Source organism: Seriola lalandi, unplaced genomic scaffold (assembly GCF_002814215.2).
Source record: "Seriola lalandi dorsalis isolate HSWRI2012SDOR001 ecotype SW California unplaced genomic scaffold, Sedor1 jcf7180002054938, whole genome shotgun sequence".
Lineage (NCBI taxonomy): Eukaryota > Metazoa > Chordata > Actinopteri > Carangiformes > Carangidae > Seriola > Seriola lalandi.
The window spans coordinates 698,089-719,475 of NW_019525490.1; the positions used below are offsets into that span (position 1 = coordinate 698,089).

Here is a 21,387-nt window from a genome sequence, read left to right on the forward strand (position 1 = left end):
GCAGCAGTAGCCACAATTTTAATGGCGTATATTATATCAATTAATTAGACTGTATGAAGATATACGATTTAAATTATATAGTATTAGACCAACAAAATAAATAAACAAGTAAATGAATATAAAGTATTTGATACTGAACTTTAATCCTGGCAGTGTGGAGAAGGCAGAACAGTTAACTGGGTAGATAAAATATTACAAATCCCCATGCCTGTTTTAAGGACTATTATTTATTATTTTTTATTTTATAATTGGAAGATGTTGGTGGTGCACTGGGGGGATGTGAATTCAATATTTATAATATCTGGGTTCCATTTTTCTTGACTTCTATTTGACTTTTTCTTAATTTTTTTTAATTTCCTTTAATAGTGGTGAAATATACACTGCCTACAATTACTGCCGAGTCAACCTCCCAGTCAGCCCTTAGGCAAAAATTCTTTGCTAGCCCCAAATTGAACCCTGGTATACATCACACTTTCATGATTTCCTCAGGCACCCAGAACCCAGCCAGTATACACCAAAGCTGAAATAATTAAATGATAATTTTTCATCATTTTCTAAGATAGTAGGCTCAACATTTTTGGGTTTTTAACTGTTGACTTCAGGAAATAATGATGTGCCTTTTTCTCTACTTTCTGTCATTTTATTTTTATGGTCCTGGTTGTTTTTCTCTCCATTATTTGTTTGTGCTTGGTTGTGTGTTGATGGGTGTGGCGATGCTCTCTGCTCTTCACCTGCCCCGTTCTCCTCGCCCTCCTGCTGATTGCATCAGCCTGGGCATCTGCTCCTCATCATCTCTGCAGTGCTTAAACCCCTGCTATCCAATCACTCACTGCCTGGTTGTGCAGTCTACCTGTGTGGTATTATGTTGAGGCCTCATAGTGATTTTGTTTCCTCATGTTTTTAAATTCTGACTAACCTTATATCTCCTGTGCTCCTGGATCATACCCTTCCTGTTTACCTACCTGCTGCTCATCTCCACTGCAGCTTTCCCCCCATCAATGGATTCACCGCTCTGCCACTCATCACCTACCCGTCTTCTATCTTCTCGCCTTTACCTGTTCTGCCTCAATTCCCTTTACAATAAATCCAGCTCAACCTTCTCGCTTGAGTGTGTGCTCTGCGTCTGGGTCCACTAAACATTTGGTTATAACATTCATACAATGCAGTTATTAAAGAATCATTTTCTGACATATTTTCTGACATATTGATAATGCATTGATAATAAATTGATTGATTGATTGCAATTGCCTTACAGTACTTCTGTGTTGGAATAACTCTATCTTGTCTGAGGCTTCCATATGATTAAAACAGATCAAAACAACTTAGGTCTCAAAACCTTTGATGCAGTTGCTCGATCTGGATGATGAAGGACCAGACATAGTTGATATTCTACTACAGTGGTACAAATTTCTTTCAAATTCAGCCTGGGTCATTACTTGAAATTGAAGAAAAGGTTATTAATTTCAACCCTACGAATCAGAAAAGGCATGCCAAAAAGTTCCACCCACCACTGTAATCGAATAAGATCGACACTTGAGCATCATTTGGAAACAAATCATAGACGCCTTACTACTTTTATTTTGCATATTTTGGGATGGTTCTGGGTATGTGCATTAAAGACTACCGGTGTTAATGTAATGCAACGTCTTGTTATAATTTTTCACTTTTTAAAACAAAGATCAGTAGCATAATTTAGAGCATAAAGTGTCTGGTACACAGCTGATATTACTCTGTCATACTAAGCCCCGCCTACAACGCATGGCAATGTTGCATCAGAATCGCAATATCCGGGATACGTCACCAGCCTTCACCCGGTAACCTTACTGCTAGCAGTACACATTTCTCAGACTTTGCTGAAGTTATCTCTAAAAGTGAGGTAGCTTTTTCACAGGTAATGGCTGACAAGACTGTCGTGGAGAAAATGAGCGAACTGAAAGTGGACGAGGGGAAAAAGGTGATACTTCACTTTCTCGTCAGGCTATATTTAACACAGCTGGCTAGCAGTTAGCCTAGCTACCAGTCAGATTCATGCTGTCAGCCATCAGCAATGTGGTGCTAACGTTCCGGCTGGCTAGCTTTTATAAGTCAGGGTAAGTTAGCTTTACCGAAAATGTTTTCCTCAAGATAACAGAAGCATTAGTGTATTTTTTTTGTTTGAATCTGTTAAGGTGGTAAATTGTGCCGCATTGCAATGAAGTTATTCTTGCCGGCTAGTTTGGTTTAGCAAACGTAGCTTTCAGGAGAGAGCCTCTCGCCAAACTGGGTACAAAAATCTGACAATTAAATGTTTCACTGATTATCGGTAGGCTTGCACACATGTAAAAGCAATACTTATGACCCTGCACGAATTACTTATGTTCTCCATTCAATCGGCTTGCGCCTAAGGGACCAAACTGATTTTCTTAGTTATATAGGTCATTCTGAAAAACTGGTTTGTACTCCCACAAATTTCTAATAATAACTTTGGTGGTTGAAACGTGGAAGACGCTGTCAGGTGACGTGAACCATTTATAAATTCTTGTTGGATCACTCACTGGATTTACCTCAGCACTCCTTATGATTGGTCTTAAATCATATTCTAATTGCTATGTATTAGGCTCTATAGCCAGGCTTCTTCAAACAGATATTTCTATAGTGTTAGTGTGTTCCTGTGCATGATAATAGATGTTTATGTCACCATTGTTATATCAAGCATAGTGTAGGTGTGTACCTTTGCCAACTGTGTAGAAATAATGTTTAGTTTGTATCCACGTAGTTATGCCTTAGAACCAGCTTCATACTAAACTTGTCTTTCTTCAACTGTATTGTTGAGAAAACTAAACTTACTCGCTAACCTCATGATGTGATTTTTGGAAAGGGGAGAGCTGAAAGCGGTAAAGAAGGAGGAAAGAAGAAGGCTAAAGGTGCAGCTGGAGACTCTGGGGCCAGGGCCGAGGTGAGTTGCTAAATTAAGTGTCAAAAAAGTATTTACATGGTATTGTTAGACATTGGTTTAATTTCCTGTTTTACAAGAACACAAATAAAAATGTATGTCAAGTATTTATGTAGATCTGTTGTTGCATTATCACACACATCTGCACATCTCGTCTGTGTGAGTGATGTGATGTTCAACCACAAATTAATCTGGGAGACACTGCATAGGCTTCCAGGTGTAAACGCTAACGATTCAATGCACAGACTTCTCGAGCAGACTGTTAGCAAAGAGTCTTCTCCAAAATATATAGTGCCTAGTGCTTTTCCCTTTTTGTACTCCCTGTGAATAAATGTACAAACAGAAACAATTGTTACATTAAGATTCCAGCACTGTTTCAATCATTTTCAAATAAAACAATATTTCAGCAGACTAAAACATTTTCTGTAAAGATCAGGTTTTGGTTTCAGTCTCCCATTGTCAGCGTAATGTCGGCGTCTTTGTGCTGTAACTGTTTTGTACTGATTTGCATTATACAATTAAACAAAGCAGAAGATGTTTGGCACTCACAGCAAATAATGTATAACCTTTTATCTGTGTAACTTGCCTTGGCCATCATATTATGCTGTCACTTCAGGCTATCAGCAATACATTTTTTCATTAATAGGGATACAATCAATTAGCGCAGATTAACATCAGATGAAATTTATACACAGTGACAGCATTACCAACTACACCCCATTTACTCAATATTTTTTTTGTTTTTGTCCAGCTGTCACCACCACCTCAGTACATCGATGAGCGTCTTACTTTGTACGCAAAGCTGAAAGCTGAGCATGAAGCTCTGTTGGCAGAGAGGGCAGCAAAGAATAGCCGAGCCATCAAGGTGACCCTGCCTGATGGAAAGGTTGTGGAGGCCGAGTCTTGGAAGACAACACCATACCAGGTGGCCTGTGGAATCAGGTCAGTGAGATGATGGGACTGAAATCTGACTAGATGTAATTGTTTCACATTAAATGTGGCACCACACTTTCATGAAACACAAAAAAGGAAAGCCTCAAGGGTACTTCAGGAATTTAATTTCAAAGATTAGCTGTCAAGTTTATTTGTACAGCTTGTAATTGGTGTTACAGTTTCAGAAGACTTCACAACACCCACATTATGAAAACAATAATTGAAAATGACACCCGCCAACCTTTTGCTGTCCACCGAAGACAGGAAAAACCTCATTAGTGTTAAAAGTAGAGGAAACTTTGCCTTGGCAAAGACTGAAACTGAGCTCCCTACCAGCATGGTCTAGTATACAATAAATGCCAAGAGTGTGTAACAGAGATTAAATGTTGATAACCTCAGGGCACATGACAGACTGCACAGTAAGCACAGTAGAAAGCTTGAGGAAATGTCAGGACCTCCATTACCATCTTTGTAAGAGTGGAAGCCAGCTTTGCTCCATATGACTTAAAAGCACCAGCCCAGCCCCTCTGTACTTTTGTTATGATGCAGTGAGCCCATTGGTATATATGGCTGGTGTGACCCATTAGTCTGGTTTTAGGTCCTACAATTCTCATGATGTAATCACTTGGACAGTTGTACGTTGTAATCTCAAAAGAATGAATGGAAATTAAGATGCAGCTGCAGCTCTTCATCCCAAACAAACACACACCTTGTTAGACCAGCCAAACTATAACTACTGTACAGCTAGTGTTTACATTTGTCCCGCATGGTCAGTTCCTGGTGGCAATCCTTCAGAAAACCTAGATACTATGTGAAGCTGGGAAGTATATCAGTATATCACTTATTACCATTGTAATGATATTGTGGAATTCTATTTATGTTGTAGTTTTAGATACAGAGCAAACACAGATTTCTCTTAATGATTCCTGAAAAAATGATAGTACAACAACAAATAACATTGAGATCATGAGTGTTGAAAGGAATAATGGAATGTCCAATAAGTTAGGTATATGGGACATTTTAAAAACATAACAATGACATATTTGACTGTTTAAAGTGGACTTGCCAATACAGTTTCAAAATATAATTGATGTTTTTGTACATTTACGGTTTGATGTGGAATATTTCTATTTTTTCTGTCCAGTCAAGGCCTTGCTGACAACACAGTGATTGCCAAAGTGAACAACAGTGTGTGGGACCTGGACAGACCTCTGGAGGATGACTGCAGCCTGCAGTTGCTCAAGTTTGATGATGAGGAAGCTCAAGCTGTAAGTATGGCTCAGCCCTCGTCCAACATAGCACGTCTAAGTAAATGTCAATTTTATAATTTCTTTACCCCTACATATGGATTAGTAAGGGGGGATGTAGTATAGTAAATTCATCTGAAACACTTTCTTCTGGATGCATAGTTTCCCCCCTTTGAGCACCAAAAACTTTCCTCAATACTCTGTTTAGAGCTTAATTTGAGAAAGCCTAAGAAAATATTTCTGATATGTTTTATTTGAATTGCTTTCTGTTGGTACTAACTTGGAGAATACACTCATACATAGAGAAAAAATTACAACAATTCTTCAGATTTTGCATCCATAAATCTCAGTTAAGAATTCAGAATGATGAATATTTTTTCTTTACAAATTCTACACATTATAGAATGTAAGAATATGAATTATATTTCGTCACAAGTGAAAATGTTAATTAGCTTTTTGGGGATTTTCTCTGCGTTCCAGGTGTACTTAACAATACACATCATCCTAAAGAGTTTGTTTAGGCTTATTGATATGCAGTTAGGGCCGGGTACCTAAGCATACAAGGTTAAAGTGATGAATGAGAGGTTTACAATCAATAATAAACATCAAAGCTCTGTGGTCTGAGCCACTAATACATTAGGTGGAGATGTGAGAATATACAAAATTGCTGCAATCATGTACTGTCATAAAAGTGACAACAGTTGGTCTCTCTAAAAGAATAATGAGACTTGTCCCTAAAAAAAAAAAAACCCAAAAAACAAGGCACTTTACAAAGTACTGAGGCATTTTTCAGCTGATATAGTTCAGTACTTACATTAAGAAATTCCAGAGTCTCAGTCAATTTGCTTTCCATGGTATCTTTTGTCATGAGGTTTTGTTGCACGTTTTGCATATTTTTAACAAGCCTTTTGTATTATCAGCATTCTGAAATGATATACTGAACATTGTTTGCAATTTCCCAAAGGCTTTAACAAATCTGCTGCTCAGTGAATTATTATAATATTGGCACAGACACAAAGGACAACAATCTTGATTTTTCCAGCACAGTCATACTTCCCATTCTTGATAAACACAAAGGAATAGACTGGACTTGTATTTTGTTAATTGGGCAGTATTGTTTGCACTTTGTGTAGGTTTACTGGCATTCCAGTGCCCATATCTTGGGTGAAGCCATGGAGAAGGTGTATGGAGGCTGCCTCTGCTATGGTCCCCCCATCGAGAACGGCTTCTACTACGACATGTTCCTGGAGAACAATGAGTGAGTTGCACAAGCTCTGGGTTGATATTTGTCTGTATAATTAGCTCTGTTAGGCGGCTCCCTGTGTTATTTTGTTGTGTACTTCAAGGCTTAGCAGCTGTCAGTTGGTCTCAGTGTCTGGAACAGGTAGCAAACACAAAACAGGTGGATCGTGATGACACTAATGCTGTCAAGCTGGATTTTTCCTTGGTGCGGATTTGAAATGACATCTTTCAATATCTATCTATGAGATTGGAAGCCTAAAAGCATATCTTTCAAAAACACAGAATTGAAGATTACTTCAGTGACGCTTTGACCGTGTGTTGAGACACCCTCAGAAATTTGAACACTTCTTCTCGTAAACAACTTTTTCACTTGACCTTTCCCTGAAACAGATGCATTTTTCCCTGCTTCAGGCTGCAGGAGGGTGTGAGGAGCGCTATCTAATTAATTCTACAACCTCTTTAATGAAGTCATTTTATGCTAATGGCATTCTTAGAGACTGTTTTTTGCGAGGATATTTTGACATTGCTCAAGCCCTAAAGCCAAGGACTTTAAAGTATTTGCCCAAGCTTTGTCAGAGGTTATCAGTTTCTTGAAGTCAAAGAATTACATTGGTGGGAAAAAAGGTCTGGTCACATCCTTGATGCCCTCTGGAAACCCTGGCAGGCTAAATTTAGCAAGTGGAGACAGTTTGCATATTAATGCAGGCTTCTAAGTGAGAACGTCATTGTTGAATGTACTGTTCCTGTTTTTGTTTATCTCTTGATGTTTTGGACAGGGGCGTATCGAGCAATGACTTCCCCTGTCTGGAAAACTTGTGCAAGAAAATCATCAAGGAGAAGCAGCCGTTTGAGAGGCTGGAGATAAAGAAGGAGACTTTGCTGGAAATGTTCAAGGTACCTTAAAGTACAAATACACAAATGCCTATACAAAAAGCTGTCAGGAGCACTGCATAAGTACCATGACTTTAAAACCACCTTTTGTCCTTAACAGTACAACAAGTTTAAGTGCCGCATTCTGAACGAGAAGGTCACCACTCCCACTACCACAGTTTACAGGTGAGTCCAGGGACTGTGCTGGTTCTGGTTATTTTCTGTTTTACTTATTGTCAGCAAATCCCATTTATAATATTAAAAAAAAATATGAATGAGCCAAAGCATTGCACTGGGTGTCATGTGCCTTCATTACAATGAACTTGGGTGCTGCAGTTTATTTTGAGTCAATGCCACATATGCCATCCTGCTGCCAGAAGTCCTCATCATCACACCAAATGCACAGCTGAAAATAGTCCCCGATAAATAAACTATTTTCTCTTTTGTGAGTAACATTTGTTGAAAACTAAGGAGCCCAGCTTTTTATGGAAATAGTTTTTCTTTTATTGAGAATGGAAGGAATTATGTATAACCTGTTTTTGTCAGTAGGAACTATTGGGCTCGGGGCTGAGTGTCAGACAGGGTAGGGAAGTTTTGTTGACAAGAACTAAAATCTAGAGTATTGCAAGCTTTATCCAAAACACAAGTGGTTATTATATAGCTTTTTTTTTTTTAAATATTACATTTCAGGTGTGGTCCCTTAATTGACTTGTGTCGGGGGCCCCATGTGAGACACACTGGGAAAATCAAGGCACTGAAGATCCACAAGGTGAGCCTTCTCATTTTCAGTTGTGCATGGTAAATGGTAAATGGACTTGCGCTTATATAGCACTTTTCTAGTCCTACTGACCACTCAAAGAGCTTTACAATACTTGCCACATTCACCCATTCACTCACATTCATACATCACACTCATACACTGATGGAACAGCCATCAAGGGCAATGTGGGGTTCAGTATCTTGCCCAAGGATACTTCAACATGCGACCTGGAGGAGCCACGGATCGAACCACCGACCTTCTAATTAGTGGACAACCCCCTCTACCTCCTGAGCCACAGCCACAGCCACAGCTGATACCCTAGCTATACCCTAAAGTATATGTGGATTTATTATTGTTTAAACCAGTAGGGATTTCAAACACTCTTGTCTGTGCCCCAAATGTCTCACAGTAAGCATGTTTGTCCCCATTTCTAGAGCAGAGTTACCTTTATATTTTATTCTCAAGGGATTTGATGCACCCAAAAGAATGATGAAAGCTAACATACTCCTTGTGTGGTTTGCTAGAATTCGTCAACATACTGGGAGGGTAAGGCGGACATGGAAACCCTCCAGAGGATCTACGGGATCTCCTTCCCTGACACCAAAATGCTCAAAGAGTGGGAGAAGTTTCAGGAGGAGGCCAAGAACAGAGATCATCGCAAACTGGGCCGGGTATGTACTGAAATGTGAAGAGGCTGTCGATTAGCAAAAGAGTTGATGTCTATAATCCATAATTTTAAAACGGTCTCCAAAAGATTTTATTTTTACAAATGTTATTTACGGTTCGTTGGAGTTTCATTTTGTGACGCTGTGACTTGACTGCAGAGTTGCAGTGATGAACCCACTATAAAATACAGGAAGAAAACTTGTAAAATGATAAGAGTCAGGATTGGATTCGATGTGCGATTGATGTAACCATATCAGACCTCTTCAACAGACAAGATATCCAAAGCCATTTAAGCCAGTGTGAAAATGGTACTTGTGGCATATTTGCAGCAGTATATATGCACTTCCTGCTGAAGAAACATCATCCTACAGCAAGAAAAGCTTTTTTATGATAAAGACAAACTCTTCAGAATGTGTCACCTACTTGTTAAAATGCTGCTCATTTACATGTATTGTTAATTTACATGTCAATCAAGAAAGACATACTGAGGATGACATGATAGAAAATTTACTCATGACCTATTTTCAGCTGTGAGTGATGGCAAAATTATCCCATGGCACAAAGCAGCAGTCAGTTAGAATGCTTCTTCTATATGGAACAGCTTGTTAAATTGTAAGGGTATCTTTATTGTCATATAATCTTTAACTTTGACAGGTGACAGACGGTTAAGGGTGTGTTATTTGTGTGTTAGGTGTGCAAAAACAAGCTGGGCAGGAGACCACTTACATTGTCAAACAAATCTAGTGGCATTGTAGCTGCATTACTTAAAATTAAAACCAGTTAGGCCTGAGTGGTGGCTTCTTTCCATAGCACTAACATCCTTTTTCTTTCTTTGTTTTCTTTTTTTTTTTTTTTATTCAGGAGCAGGACCTGTTCTTCTTCCATGATTTGAGTCCAGGGAGCTGTTTCTTCCTGCCAAAGGGTGCCTTCATCTACAACACCCTGATTGAGTTCATCAGAGTAAGTCAGCTGTCATAATTGCTGTGATCTCACTCTAAACTTTAAGACACATGAAAAGACAGAGATTATTAGGAAGGAAGTTAATGGAGAAGGGAAGACCAGATTTGTACCTTAACATGGCCTGAGGGATAATAATGGCTTTATGTATTCACAGGATATATGGCTGCAATTTAAAATCACTTCAAGTGTAATATTCTTTTATAGGAGTAGGAAAGGTTTGGCTGTATGCTGATGATACAGCTTTATGTCCTGGTCTTGATAATGATGAACTAAGGGCTAATGAATCAAGTCTCAGACACCAGGGGCTTGGCATATAAACTGTTTCCACAACTGAAACAAATTAACTATAAAGCATTAACTTGTGCATGCACAAACAGTAAAATGCAAATTCATATCCATACCGTCTCCTCCCAAATCAATAAGGCTGTAAATAGATATACACATCTAATATGTGCAAACTCAATAGGACATTTCTCATTTTTGGCCAGGTAATAGAAAAACTTTACTCAGTGTGAAGCTAACCTTTGAACACAAACTTATTATTCATAGCCATTTATGTGGAATAAATTGAAACATGTAAAACAGATGTGATTGACAGCGTTGCTCTCTCTCTGTTACAACGAGCCACACACATCGACATGATTTAAAGCATTCACTTTCTTGTTGTTCAGTCAGTGCAGTCACAATTCAGTGCACATTGGAAGTAATTTCACTTTAATGTGGTAAAATAGATTTCTGACTGAGGAGATTTATAGTAATGAGATCTGTTTAAAAACAGCTCTGCCTGTACAAGCAACAAAACACCTCGAACATCCAAATATTTGTAGCGTCTACGATTGTCTGCTTTTTATATAAATTACCTTAGTTTATATAATTGTCGCTATCAGCTGTCTGTTGTGAATTCTAAAACTGATAGCAAACAAAACAGGCCAACCCAAAGTGCAATAAAGCACCTATTAGTTTTCCCCAGATTCCCTTTATAGTGTGTAAACAAATAGGAGTGTGAATATGCAGCAGTATAAACATTCTTCGAGGTAGTCTGCTTTTCAAAATCTCAGCCTTTGTGTGCAGAGTTATGTACTGTATGTTTTAGAGGATATACGCTGTTTATCAGCAAGTCCTCTGATGTTTACAGAAACAGTTTTAACCAGTTATTTGTACAAATATGAAGCCGAATGTCTTGATGTAACTCAAAACAGTCTTTAAAAGTGAAATGTTCTTTGTGAAAAAATATTGCTCTGTCTTTGGCAGAGTGAGTACAGGAAGAGGGGTTTCCAGGAGGTGGTGACACCCAACATGTACAACAGCAAACTGTGGCAGACCTCTGGCCACTGGCAACACTACAGCGAGAACATGTTTTCCTTCGAGGTCGAGAAGGAGACCTTCGCTCTCAAGCCCATGAACTGCCCCGGGCACTGGTGAGGGCTCCTTTTGCTCACATTCAGAGTTGTTTGAAAGTAAGGTGTTAATCTCAGCAAGGAACTTTAAAAAGGAAGTATAAATAAATAAAAACACCCACTTCTGTCACACATTGTGTATCAAGTTTTGCTTTAGTGTGAAACAGATATTTAGAGTTGGTTTCTGTCTGTAATCCGAGAAGGAACTGTACTGTTGTCACAATACAAAATTTTGTAACCTTGGTAGAATGTTTAGTTTATCATCTTAAAAAAAAAAAAAAGTCTAATACAGTAGTATGGCAAGCAGGGACAACCATTAAATAATGTTTTGCCACACCTGAATAGCTTTATAAGAGTTTGCTGAAGGCTTTTGTTATCAGCAGTAGACTCAGTCTTTGTGAAATAGCTTCATATTTCACTGCTACAGTAGTTTGTCATCCAGTTCAGCTCAGCTTGTAATGGACTGATGCTCTTGCCATGTTTTCAGTTGTTGAATGACCCAGTTCAATTTACTGCTGAATGCTGCATTGCAGTGTAAAGAGCCAGACTGCAGCTCTTTATATTCAAATCTTTTATCTTCTTTTTACTGTTCCAATCTTTGTGCTATCCACATGGACAGCCCCTCTGGTGATCATACTGAAATTGAGCTTGCAACACGTTTTGTTAAAAGTGATGAATGTCAGTTAAATCAGATATTATATTCAGTCTTTCACACTGGTAAAGAGGTAGTCGAGCAATTTTCAGGTATTGTGATAAGTCTAGGGTGAAGTTTGCGGTTGCATATTTTTACACTCTGCTCGTTTGTTTGGCACCAGTCTGATGTTTGATCATCGGCCGCGCTCCTGGAGAGAGTTGCCCATTCGCATGGCCGACTTTGGCGTCCTGCACAGGAACGAGCTGTCGGGAGCCCTGACCGGCCTCACTCGTGTCCGCCGTTTCCAACAGGACGATGCTCACATCTTCTGCTCCATGGACCAGGTGAGGCCTGCGCTGACGCTTTGACATGACTCTGCCAAGTTCACCAAACACCCCTTTTTCAGTCATACAAGTCTGATGAAAAGAGTGATGGGGACAGTAAATTGAGCTTACCAGAACTCTTTAGCCTTCTCCTGATTTCTGCTTGAGGCTTGTGACTGGAGGCTACATTAGCCTCTCACCAAACCGTTGGCGGTTGCATTGAGTTGTTGGTAATGTGGGTGCCAGGTTTTGACAGGGAACAAGAATGAGTGGAATAAAAAGACAACATCTGATTCTGCTGAATCAATTTTCATCCAATAGTTGACAGGATTTTATTCATACCACTGTATTTTTCTGGCAGCATGCCTGATAAATGTTTCCACTTGCTATTTAGATCAATAAAAATGCAGTAGATACAAAACGCTTGAAAGCAAGTTAAACAGCGTTAAGACAAAAAAAAAAAAAAAACAAGAAAAAAACCCCCAAGCAAACAGTTTACAGAGAGGTGGCTTTCTGTGGAGAATCATTTATACCTGTTTGAAAGGAGCCCAGTCTTGAAAGGTCTGTGTACATTAGTGTCTGGCTGGTACGGTTTATTGAATAAATTCAGGTAATGTTGTCAGTGGATGGTCTGTCACATTCTCAGATGAAGTGAGAGAACTCCATGAGCTACTGCAGCTCGATGTAGCAACTTGCATGTCAAGTCCTTTCACCAGAGAGGAGCATTGCCAAAATCGATGCATGTAAACAGGACTTTTCAAGACAGAAGAGTTTCTTAATTAGTGTGTTCAAATGTAGTGACACAGCAACTTGCAGCAAAGATTTTGTTTTCTCTTTACCAGTAATAACTGTGGGTTGGATGGTTAATTATTTGATTGCATGTTGTATACAAAGTATTTCAGTTTTAATTTTTCCCAGTCATTGCAGCAGCAGGACAGCACTCCTTGTAGTTTTCGTCTTTTATTATTCACAAAATCCAAGCAAACTTAAAGCAGGCTGCAGAGGGTATGTTTTGTTCTTATCTTATAGCTGCCATTAAATTTATAATCAGTGACTCCAGAAGGTGGCCCACAAGTATTAAACACTGCTTCTTAGGAGAGACTTACCTCATCAAATGCAAGCCTCTTTTCAGTTCTTCTTGTCTTTTCCTCTTTGTGTTGTATATCCTCTTTCACATCCAAATTGCTTTCCCAAAACTTAGGATCACATGTGATGCAAGTGCATGATTGCCCCCACAGGGATTCAGTAGCAACATATGACAAATACATTATGATTAAATGTTTCCAGTAGCTGTGTTGTTTTTGTTCTTAAGTAATACGGGATCAAACAAAGATAAAATTCCAGAAATTAAACTTGCAGCCATGTCCAGATGGATGATACAAATTTTGTAAAATTTTTCTTTTTTGATCCCAGATCGAGGAGGAGATCAAGGGCTGCCTAGACTTCCTGCGGACTGTGTATGGCGTGTTTGGCTTCACGTTCAAACTCAACCTCTCCACAAGACCAGAGAAGTTCCTAGGGGACCCGGAGGTGTGGGACCAAGCAGAGAAGGTAATCAGAATGCCTCTTGTTTTTCTCATATAGTTGAAAATGTGAACACCTCTCACACAAAGTGTCACTGGAGAGTTCAGATGCTGAAATGTGATATTATCAAGATGGAAATAACCGAGCCACTCCACAGACAGCAAATGGAAGAGTGAGATTTATAGACCCAGAGAACATTTATATTTTAATGGGTTTTATTCTGCAGAACTGCAATCAATTCTCGAGCAGAAAAACGTCTTCCCTAGAGAATCCAAATCAGTGCAATCACTGTCAAATCAGGTTCACTGTGTGGACCAGCAACGTTTTGCATCTTTGGTTCTGATCTAATTTGCTCTGGGAAAGAGCAGGGAATGTATTAAAATTATCGTTAACAAAGTAATAATGAGTGAGTTAAAGTGAATGACAGTGACTTTTTTATTGCCTGGTGTTTTCAATAATTAATGCAACACTGTTTATACACCTTTTTAAGTCTTAACAGATGAATCGGTATGAAATGAGAGTTGTTACATAGAGAGGGTGCCACAAGTATACTGCATTGCTTTATCAGTAGCACAGGCGTATGAAGCACATACAGTTTGTCTGGCAAGCTCGGAATGGATGAAAAGGTGCGTTGACAGAGATGCATCATGTGTTGAATTTTACACTTGGATTTTTTGTCGCTTGATCTGATCGTTAGAGGCGTGTTTTATTTCATCAATGAAATATTATATCTGTAGTACACTTTGCCACACTTTGATTTTCTGTACTGCCTGAAACTTTATGTCTTGCTGTCCCCAACCATGTGTCATCGGCGTAGCGTTTGCCATCTTAATATGCTGCAGGCTGCTTAGTGTCAAAATGTTGTAGTTTCAAAATGCATCCGCTGTTTTATCAACCCCAAATGCTTCATTTTCCTCACCCATGACCCACTAGAAAGATTTTATTTAGTGTCAGGCTCTGACAAATCACCAGGAACTGCAGTCACATTCATACTTGAATAAATGACAGTTCAGTAAGAACTAGTCCTTAATACTGGCTCTATTTTTTTCTTCTGTTTTTGAATTTATGGTCATTTTTAAGTCTATCTTTTGCCCACTGGAAGAACAACTGATTACTGATGATAGTGGGAGTTATTTTTAACCTGTTATTTTATTAACATTCAGTCAAGTGGCTACAGTACTAATTAAGTAGTTTGTCGCTGACGAGCATACAAGACGAGAGTTTTAAAACTACAGTATAGTGATTGTGTTGCTTCTTACTGACTGTATTTCTGTAATTAACACTCAGTCACAGTTAGCAGAATAGGGGAAAAACACATAGAAGAAAAATTAGAATAGCTTGTAAGTTGTACAGCAGTTTTGCTTGACCTATTAGGACAATTTTCTCTGGGGAAAACATTCTCTAAATTCAAGACTGACTTTTTATGATTAATGTTTTGCATGTAAAAAGGTGGAAAATTATAAACACAAAAAAGTAACTCGTAATCTTGGCATAGTCACTGGAACAGAACTTGCTGCATGTTTCCCTCACCTCATTAACTCCCACAAGCAACCATAAAATATTATTGAGATGTTAACATTTTTCAGTTCAGTGATTAGTTCCAGATGAAGAAAATGTCAGGTTTAAATATACAGCTTTGCTCACCACCACTGTTTACTTGTTGGTCAGCCACAGATATTGCAACAAAGCAGTAATTGTTTGTTTTTACAGCAACTGGAGAACAGCTTGAATGACTTTGGTGAGAAATGGGTTCTCAACCAAGGTGACGGCGCTTTCTACGGACCAAAGGTGAGCTGTGCGCTGCACTAATGATGTAGTTAGACTGTGAAACAGCAGGAGGGCTGCCGCTAATCACGTCTACTTTGTTTGCAGATCGACATTCAGATCAAAGACGCCATCGGTCGGTACCATCAATGTGCCACAATTCAGCTTGATTTCCAGCTCCCAATCCGCTTTAATCTCACCTTTGTCAGGTAACTCTTGTATTTCTTTTTTTTATTCATGTTAGAGGAAAATAACAGGAGATATAATTTTATATCTGACAAAGCTTGTATTATACAGTTAAATATTTTGTAGTACAGTTAGCATAATCAAAGATAGAAGATTCATGCGAAAAAAAAAAAAATGGAGAAATCTGATTTGTTTTTCATTTTACTGTAAAACCAGTCTCTGTCCTGTGAAGGAAAAAGGGATCATTAACAGTGGTTTTTTTTTTTCATGTGAGTTCCTAATGTTTTTTTACCCCTTTAAATGATTTTGCAGCCACGATGGTGACGACAAGAAGAGACCAGTGATCATCCACAGAGCCATCCTGGGATCAGTAGAGAGGATGATTGCTATTCTGACTGAAAACTACGGCGGCAAATGGTTTGTAAACATGTTTTTAAAAGAACCAGACATGAATATTTTTGTTTTATTTCAATTTAGGGATGTCACAATACCAAATTCAGTACCCAAGCAAGATACAGAAAACACATGCATACCTCCATATAATAAGTGTGCAAGCAGACTAACAAGGTGACTGACCCATGGTGTGAAAATATTCATTTAAAAAGTCAACGTTCTGGTGCACCCGGTGCCGCCATCCCACCAGTTGTTATTGTTTACTGTGCCTTCCGCCGCCCTTTCTTTGAGTTTGATGTCCGACTAGGACAGTTGTAGGGTTATTATACAGCCCTCGGCGGTCCCAGAAGAATCACATCTCCAGTACTGTAGAGAAATGAGTACCATCACATCTCCAGAATTTTGGCATTGACTTGGTACTGAAGTATCTCTCATGGCATCTCTGTTGCAGCTGTTTCACAGCACTGATGATTTTCAAATTTATGGGATATAAACAGAAGTGCCTCAGCTCTGTTGGGCTGTAAATATTTGCACAGATTGTGTCCAGCCTGCTTTTCTACTAACCAACTAAATGCAAATATGTCCCGTTTTGTTTCAGGCCTCTGTGGCTCTCTCCTCGTCAAGTGATGGTTGTACCTGTGGGACCAACCTGTGAGGAGTATGCTCAGAAGGTAAGCACTGACCTCAGCCACTTAAGTACATATTCACACTTCAGAGACAGCGACAGTACGAACAGTGCCCTGAAGGTATCGGGCACTTTAATTTAACACCTAACTGATACTATAGTTGTTTCAATCCTACTACATCAGTATTTAACCACTGAGGCACATTTTTCACAGGCTAGAATCATGTGCTGTTGCATTGTGCCGTTGTATGCATGTTGAGATATCCTTAAAGTATGGAACTTGATTCAGATGGCTCAACAAAACTGTTAAAAACACTTCCACTGCCTCTGAAGTTCATATTTCTGCATCTTTTAGTAGGAAAACTACAGTTCATTACAACTTGGCTCTATTAGTTATAATAACATTGTACCAAAGTAATTGTTAAGTTCTTGGAATGTGGCAACTTGCAAAAGACACGGTGCTGAGACATTCATTATTAATCGTAAATGTAATTAATAATTGTACTGGAATAGTGTGCAAGACGAGTCAAACTCAAGTTGTAATAAACTGCAGTTTAAAATGTGGAAAAGAAAGATTTGATCATTGATCATATTATGCTTAAAGCTGCAGTGATTAGATATTTTTGCTTTAAAAAAGTGACTGAAACAGTTCCTAGATTCTCAAATCGAGGATTTGGTGTTTTTCTTTGTCACACTTAATAGTAAACTGAAAATCTTTGGTTTTGGATTGTGGGTAAGACAAAATAAAACAATTGAAGATAGACCTTAGTCTGTTTAAAATTAGAACTGACATTTTTGCACTATTTGCTGTAACTCAATAGACAAAATAATAATTAGTTGCAGCTGTAGTTGAGTTGAAAACATTGTTATTTACAAAGAAACAATTTGCAAATAAAGAGCTGCAGAGTCCTGATATCCATGTAACTGGAAAAAACTGAATTCTAATCTTCTCTGTAGAAAAGAATTAGCAGAAATGTGTTAAAATGATTACAGGAAATATTTTCAACTGTTGGTCGTTTCTCTGTCTAATGTTTCAGGTCAAGCAAGAATTCCACAACAGCGGCTTCATGACTGACGTGGATCTTGATCCCGGCTGCACTTTGAACAAAAAGATCAGAAATGCACAGTTGGCACAGTACAACTTCATCCTGGGTCAGTGGCAACACACTTCCTTTCACTCGTCTGTCTGGCATTTCCTCTCTTTATCTGTTCCTCGCTGTCCATCCAGATATTGATTTTCTTTTGTCTTTTGCATGTCTGCCTCCCTGGAAAAGTGGTGGGAGAGAAGGAGAAGACAAGTAACACTGTGAATGTACGCACTCGGGATAACAAAGTTCACGGCGAGCACAGTGTGGAGGCGTGCATCGACCGTCTGAAACAGCTCAAGACCTCCAGGAGTCGGAACGCTGAAGAGGAATTCTGAGCTTTCCCAGACTCTCTGCTATCAGCTAGTCCTTTTCTCAGCAGGAAGCTTGAATCTGGTAACTTTAAAGGGCCATGTGGTTGGAAACAGTTTTTGAAACTCTTTTTACATCATTGCCTAGTCTTTCGTCCTGAAGAAATCACATTTTTCTCGTGTCTTTTGTTGCCTCTTTACTGTATCATTGTTTACAATCATCAAATCTCATGGTTGCTGTACTCTGATTGTGAATATCCCTTCTGCTCTACTCTCATGGGATTAGACTTTACAGAACAGTCTGTACCATCAAATTTCTCTTCAAAAATATTTACCATATGTACTGAACTGAGGGTGAAATAGTCTTGCTTCTATCACTCATAATTGCTTCAGGGAATTGTATGTGAATTACAATTTTGATAATTAAACAATCTTTTCTGGATGTGCATGTGTTGCTTTTGTTTTTTTTTTGTTTTTAGATACAAGTTAAAACTCACCTTTTTTCTACTATTGGGGAAATTTCAGGCCTGAAATCTTTTTACTTCAGTTGTGTCTTAATTATTTGGTTGCACACAAGGCTGCCCTATGGTCATCTGAAGAGAAAAGGATTATTAATAAATATACACATTAAAACACAGCAATAAAGTAGAAAATTAGAAGTCAACATGTTCTTAAATATATGGCTTTTAGTGCTGACAGTCTACATTACTTATCAAATGTAATTATTTTTAAGTCACAACTGACTTCACAAGTTCAGGATTCTCCATCTTTAGGCCAAAGTTTAAATTATTTGATAGTTCGAGACATCCTAAAAACATCCAATTTTCCAAAAGGGAGAGATGGAATTGGATGGTGTTGGTGTGGTAAATGTGTACTCTTATCAACTAACTCCACTAGTGCGTCATCACTTGGGACGGAAATTGGTGATGTGCTGGAGCAGAGCCGGCCCTAAGCAGGATTTGATTTGGCCAAGGGTGTAGGGTTGGTCTCAACATTGGTAGGGATGCAACGACCCTGCCACCCCTCCAAAACAAAGAGATTGACTTTTTAATGCCGTCAAACAAACAGTTTGCTAAAATTTATAACAATTATAATGAAATGCCAATATGTAAATGACTTTCTGTTTGAACCCAGAACTTTCTCAGTATGAGGCAACAGTTCTACCACTGTACTACTGTGGCGCCCCATCACAAAATCAGAGTATGCTAAGGCATAAAAACCTCATAATAAAGTATGCCAAGGCATTAGACGAAATAATATAATTGGGCATAAAAATTCCAAAAAACGTCATAGTATGGTCAGGCATCAAACGAGATAGTATAGTAAGGCATAAAAATGCCAAAAAAGATCTTAGTATAGTATGGCAGAAAAATGCCAAAAAACGTCAAAAATCATCATACTATATTAAGGCATAAAAGGTCATATAAATGTCATAATATGGCAAAGCATGGAACTAAATACTATAATTAGGCATAAAAATGCCAAAAAACATCATAGTATAGTATGGCATGAAATGTCATAAAACCGACATAGTATAGTAAGGCATAAAGAAAAAACATAGTATATTGAGGCATAAAAAGTCATAAAAACGACATAGTATATAGTAAGGCAAAAAATATAAAAATATAACGGTATAGAAAGGCATAAAAAATTTAAAAAATTACATAATATAGTAGGGCATAAAAAGTCATGAACTTCATAGCAACGTAAGGCATGAAAACAAAATAGTATATTAAGGCATAAAAAGTCATAAAAATGTCATATTATGGTGAGGCATCAAACAAGATAGTATAGTGTGGCAGAAAAATGCCAAAAAACGTCAAATAAACGTCAACTATTTACAACCACTGATGAAGACCACTCCATGGGCATGTGTAGGGGGCAGCCGGAGGAAACAGAGGTAGATATGTGGTCATTTATGTGTATACATTAACTGTCTTCCTTTGAGTGTGCTGAGCTTTAGGTTACACTCAAGGTTGGAGTTAGATGAGAAGGAGGAAGCCAGCGGAGCCAATCAGAAGACACAAAACGCCCGTGCACATTTCTTTGTTTGTACTTATATAAATACACTGGATCAGGGAAAGTTAGTTTGTCAGACTGTGGACTGACCAACACTTGTTATTGGTTAGGAAAAGGCACATCTGATCCAGAATTCTGTAACTGCTCATTGCTTGCTAAAAAGATTTACTAAACAATTTGAACTAAATTCTTTGGTGTGGACATTCACTGGTCTTTTGAGTATTCTGAACACTGCACTCACCCCGTGGGGGTGAGTTTTTTTCTGCTAACAGCAAAAGCTCCTTCAATATAAAGGCATAAAAGGTCATAAAAACATCATAGTATGGCAAGGCATGAGACGAAATAATATAATTAGGCATAAAAATGCCAAAAAACGTCAAAGTATAGTATGGCAGATAAATGCCAAAAAACATCATAGTATAGTATGGCATAAAATGTCATATAAATGTCATAGTATGGCCAGGCATCAAACGAGATAGTATAGTAAGGCATAAAAATGCCAAAAAACTTCAAAGTATAGAATGGCAGAAAAATGCCAAAAAACGTCATAGTATAGTATGGCATAAAATGTCAAAAATACATCATAATATATAAAGGCATAAAATGTCATAAAAACATCATAGTATGGCAAGGCATGAGACGAAATAATATAACTAGGCATAAAAATGCCAAAAAACTTTAAAGTATAGTATGGCAGAAAATGTCAAAAAAACATCAATTTATATTAAGGCATAAAAGGTCATTAAAACGTCATAGTATGGCCAGGCATCAAACGAGATAGTATAGTAAGGCATAAAAATGCCAGAAAACTTCAAAGTATAGTATGGCAGAAAAAAGCCAAAAAAAACGTCATAGTATAGTATGGCATAAAATGTCAAAAATACATCATAATATATAAAGGCATAAAATGTCATAAAAACTTCATGGTATGGCAAGGCATTAGACAAAATAATATAATTAGGTATAAAAATGCCAAAAAAGATCTTAGTATAGAATGACAGAAAAATGCCAAAAAACGTCATAATATATAAAGGCATAAAATGTCATAAAAACTTCATAGTATGGCAAGGCATAAGACGAATTAATATAATTAGGCATAAAAATGCCAAAAAACTTTAAAGTATAGTATGGCAGAAAAATGCCAAAAAGCATCATAGTATAGTATGGCATAAAATGTCAAAAATACATCATAGAATATAAAGGCATAAAATGTCATAAAAACGTCATAGTATGGCAAGGCATGAGACGAAATAATATAATTAGGCATAAAAATGCCAAAAAAGAGTATAGTCTAAGTAATCTTAGTATAGTATGGCATAAAATGTCAAAAATACATCAATTTATATTAAGGCATAAAAGGTCATTAAAACGTCATAGTATGGTCAGGCATCAAACGAGATAGTATAGTAAGGCATAAAAATGCCAAAAAAGATCTTAGTATATTATGGCAGAAAAATGCCAAAAAACGTCATAGTATAGTATGGCAAAAAACGTCAAAAAAACATCATAGTATATT

The 21,387-nt window shown here is 37.9% G+C and overlaps 1 protein-coding gene across 1 annotated transcript; it reads left to right on the forward strand.

Moving 5' to 3' along the window:
• The first annotated feature begins 1,786 nt into the window (after nt 1–1,786).
• tars1 (threonyl-tRNA synthetase 1) lies at nt 1,787–18,294 on the forward strand. Its single transcript, XM_023393532.2, has 19 exons — nt 1,787–1,954; nt 2,858–2,935; nt 3,684–3,874; nt 5,010–5,133; nt 6,246–6,370; nt 7,131–7,248; nt 7,346–7,410; nt 7,915–7,993; nt 8,509–8,655; nt 9,512–9,610; nt 10,862–11,028; nt 11,823–11,985; nt 13,378–13,515; nt 15,199–15,276; nt 15,361–15,461; nt 15,751–15,855; nt 16,430–16,502; nt 17,494–17,608; nt 17,731–18,294. The coding sequence occupies exons 1-19, from the start codon at nt 1,895–1,897 to the stop codon at nt 17,877–17,879; spliced, it is 2,175 nt and encodes a 724-aa protein (XP_023249300.1). The 5' UTR covers nt 1,787–1,894; the 3' UTR covers nt 17,880–18,294.
• Nucleotides 18,295–21,387: the final 3,093 nt, after the last annotated feature.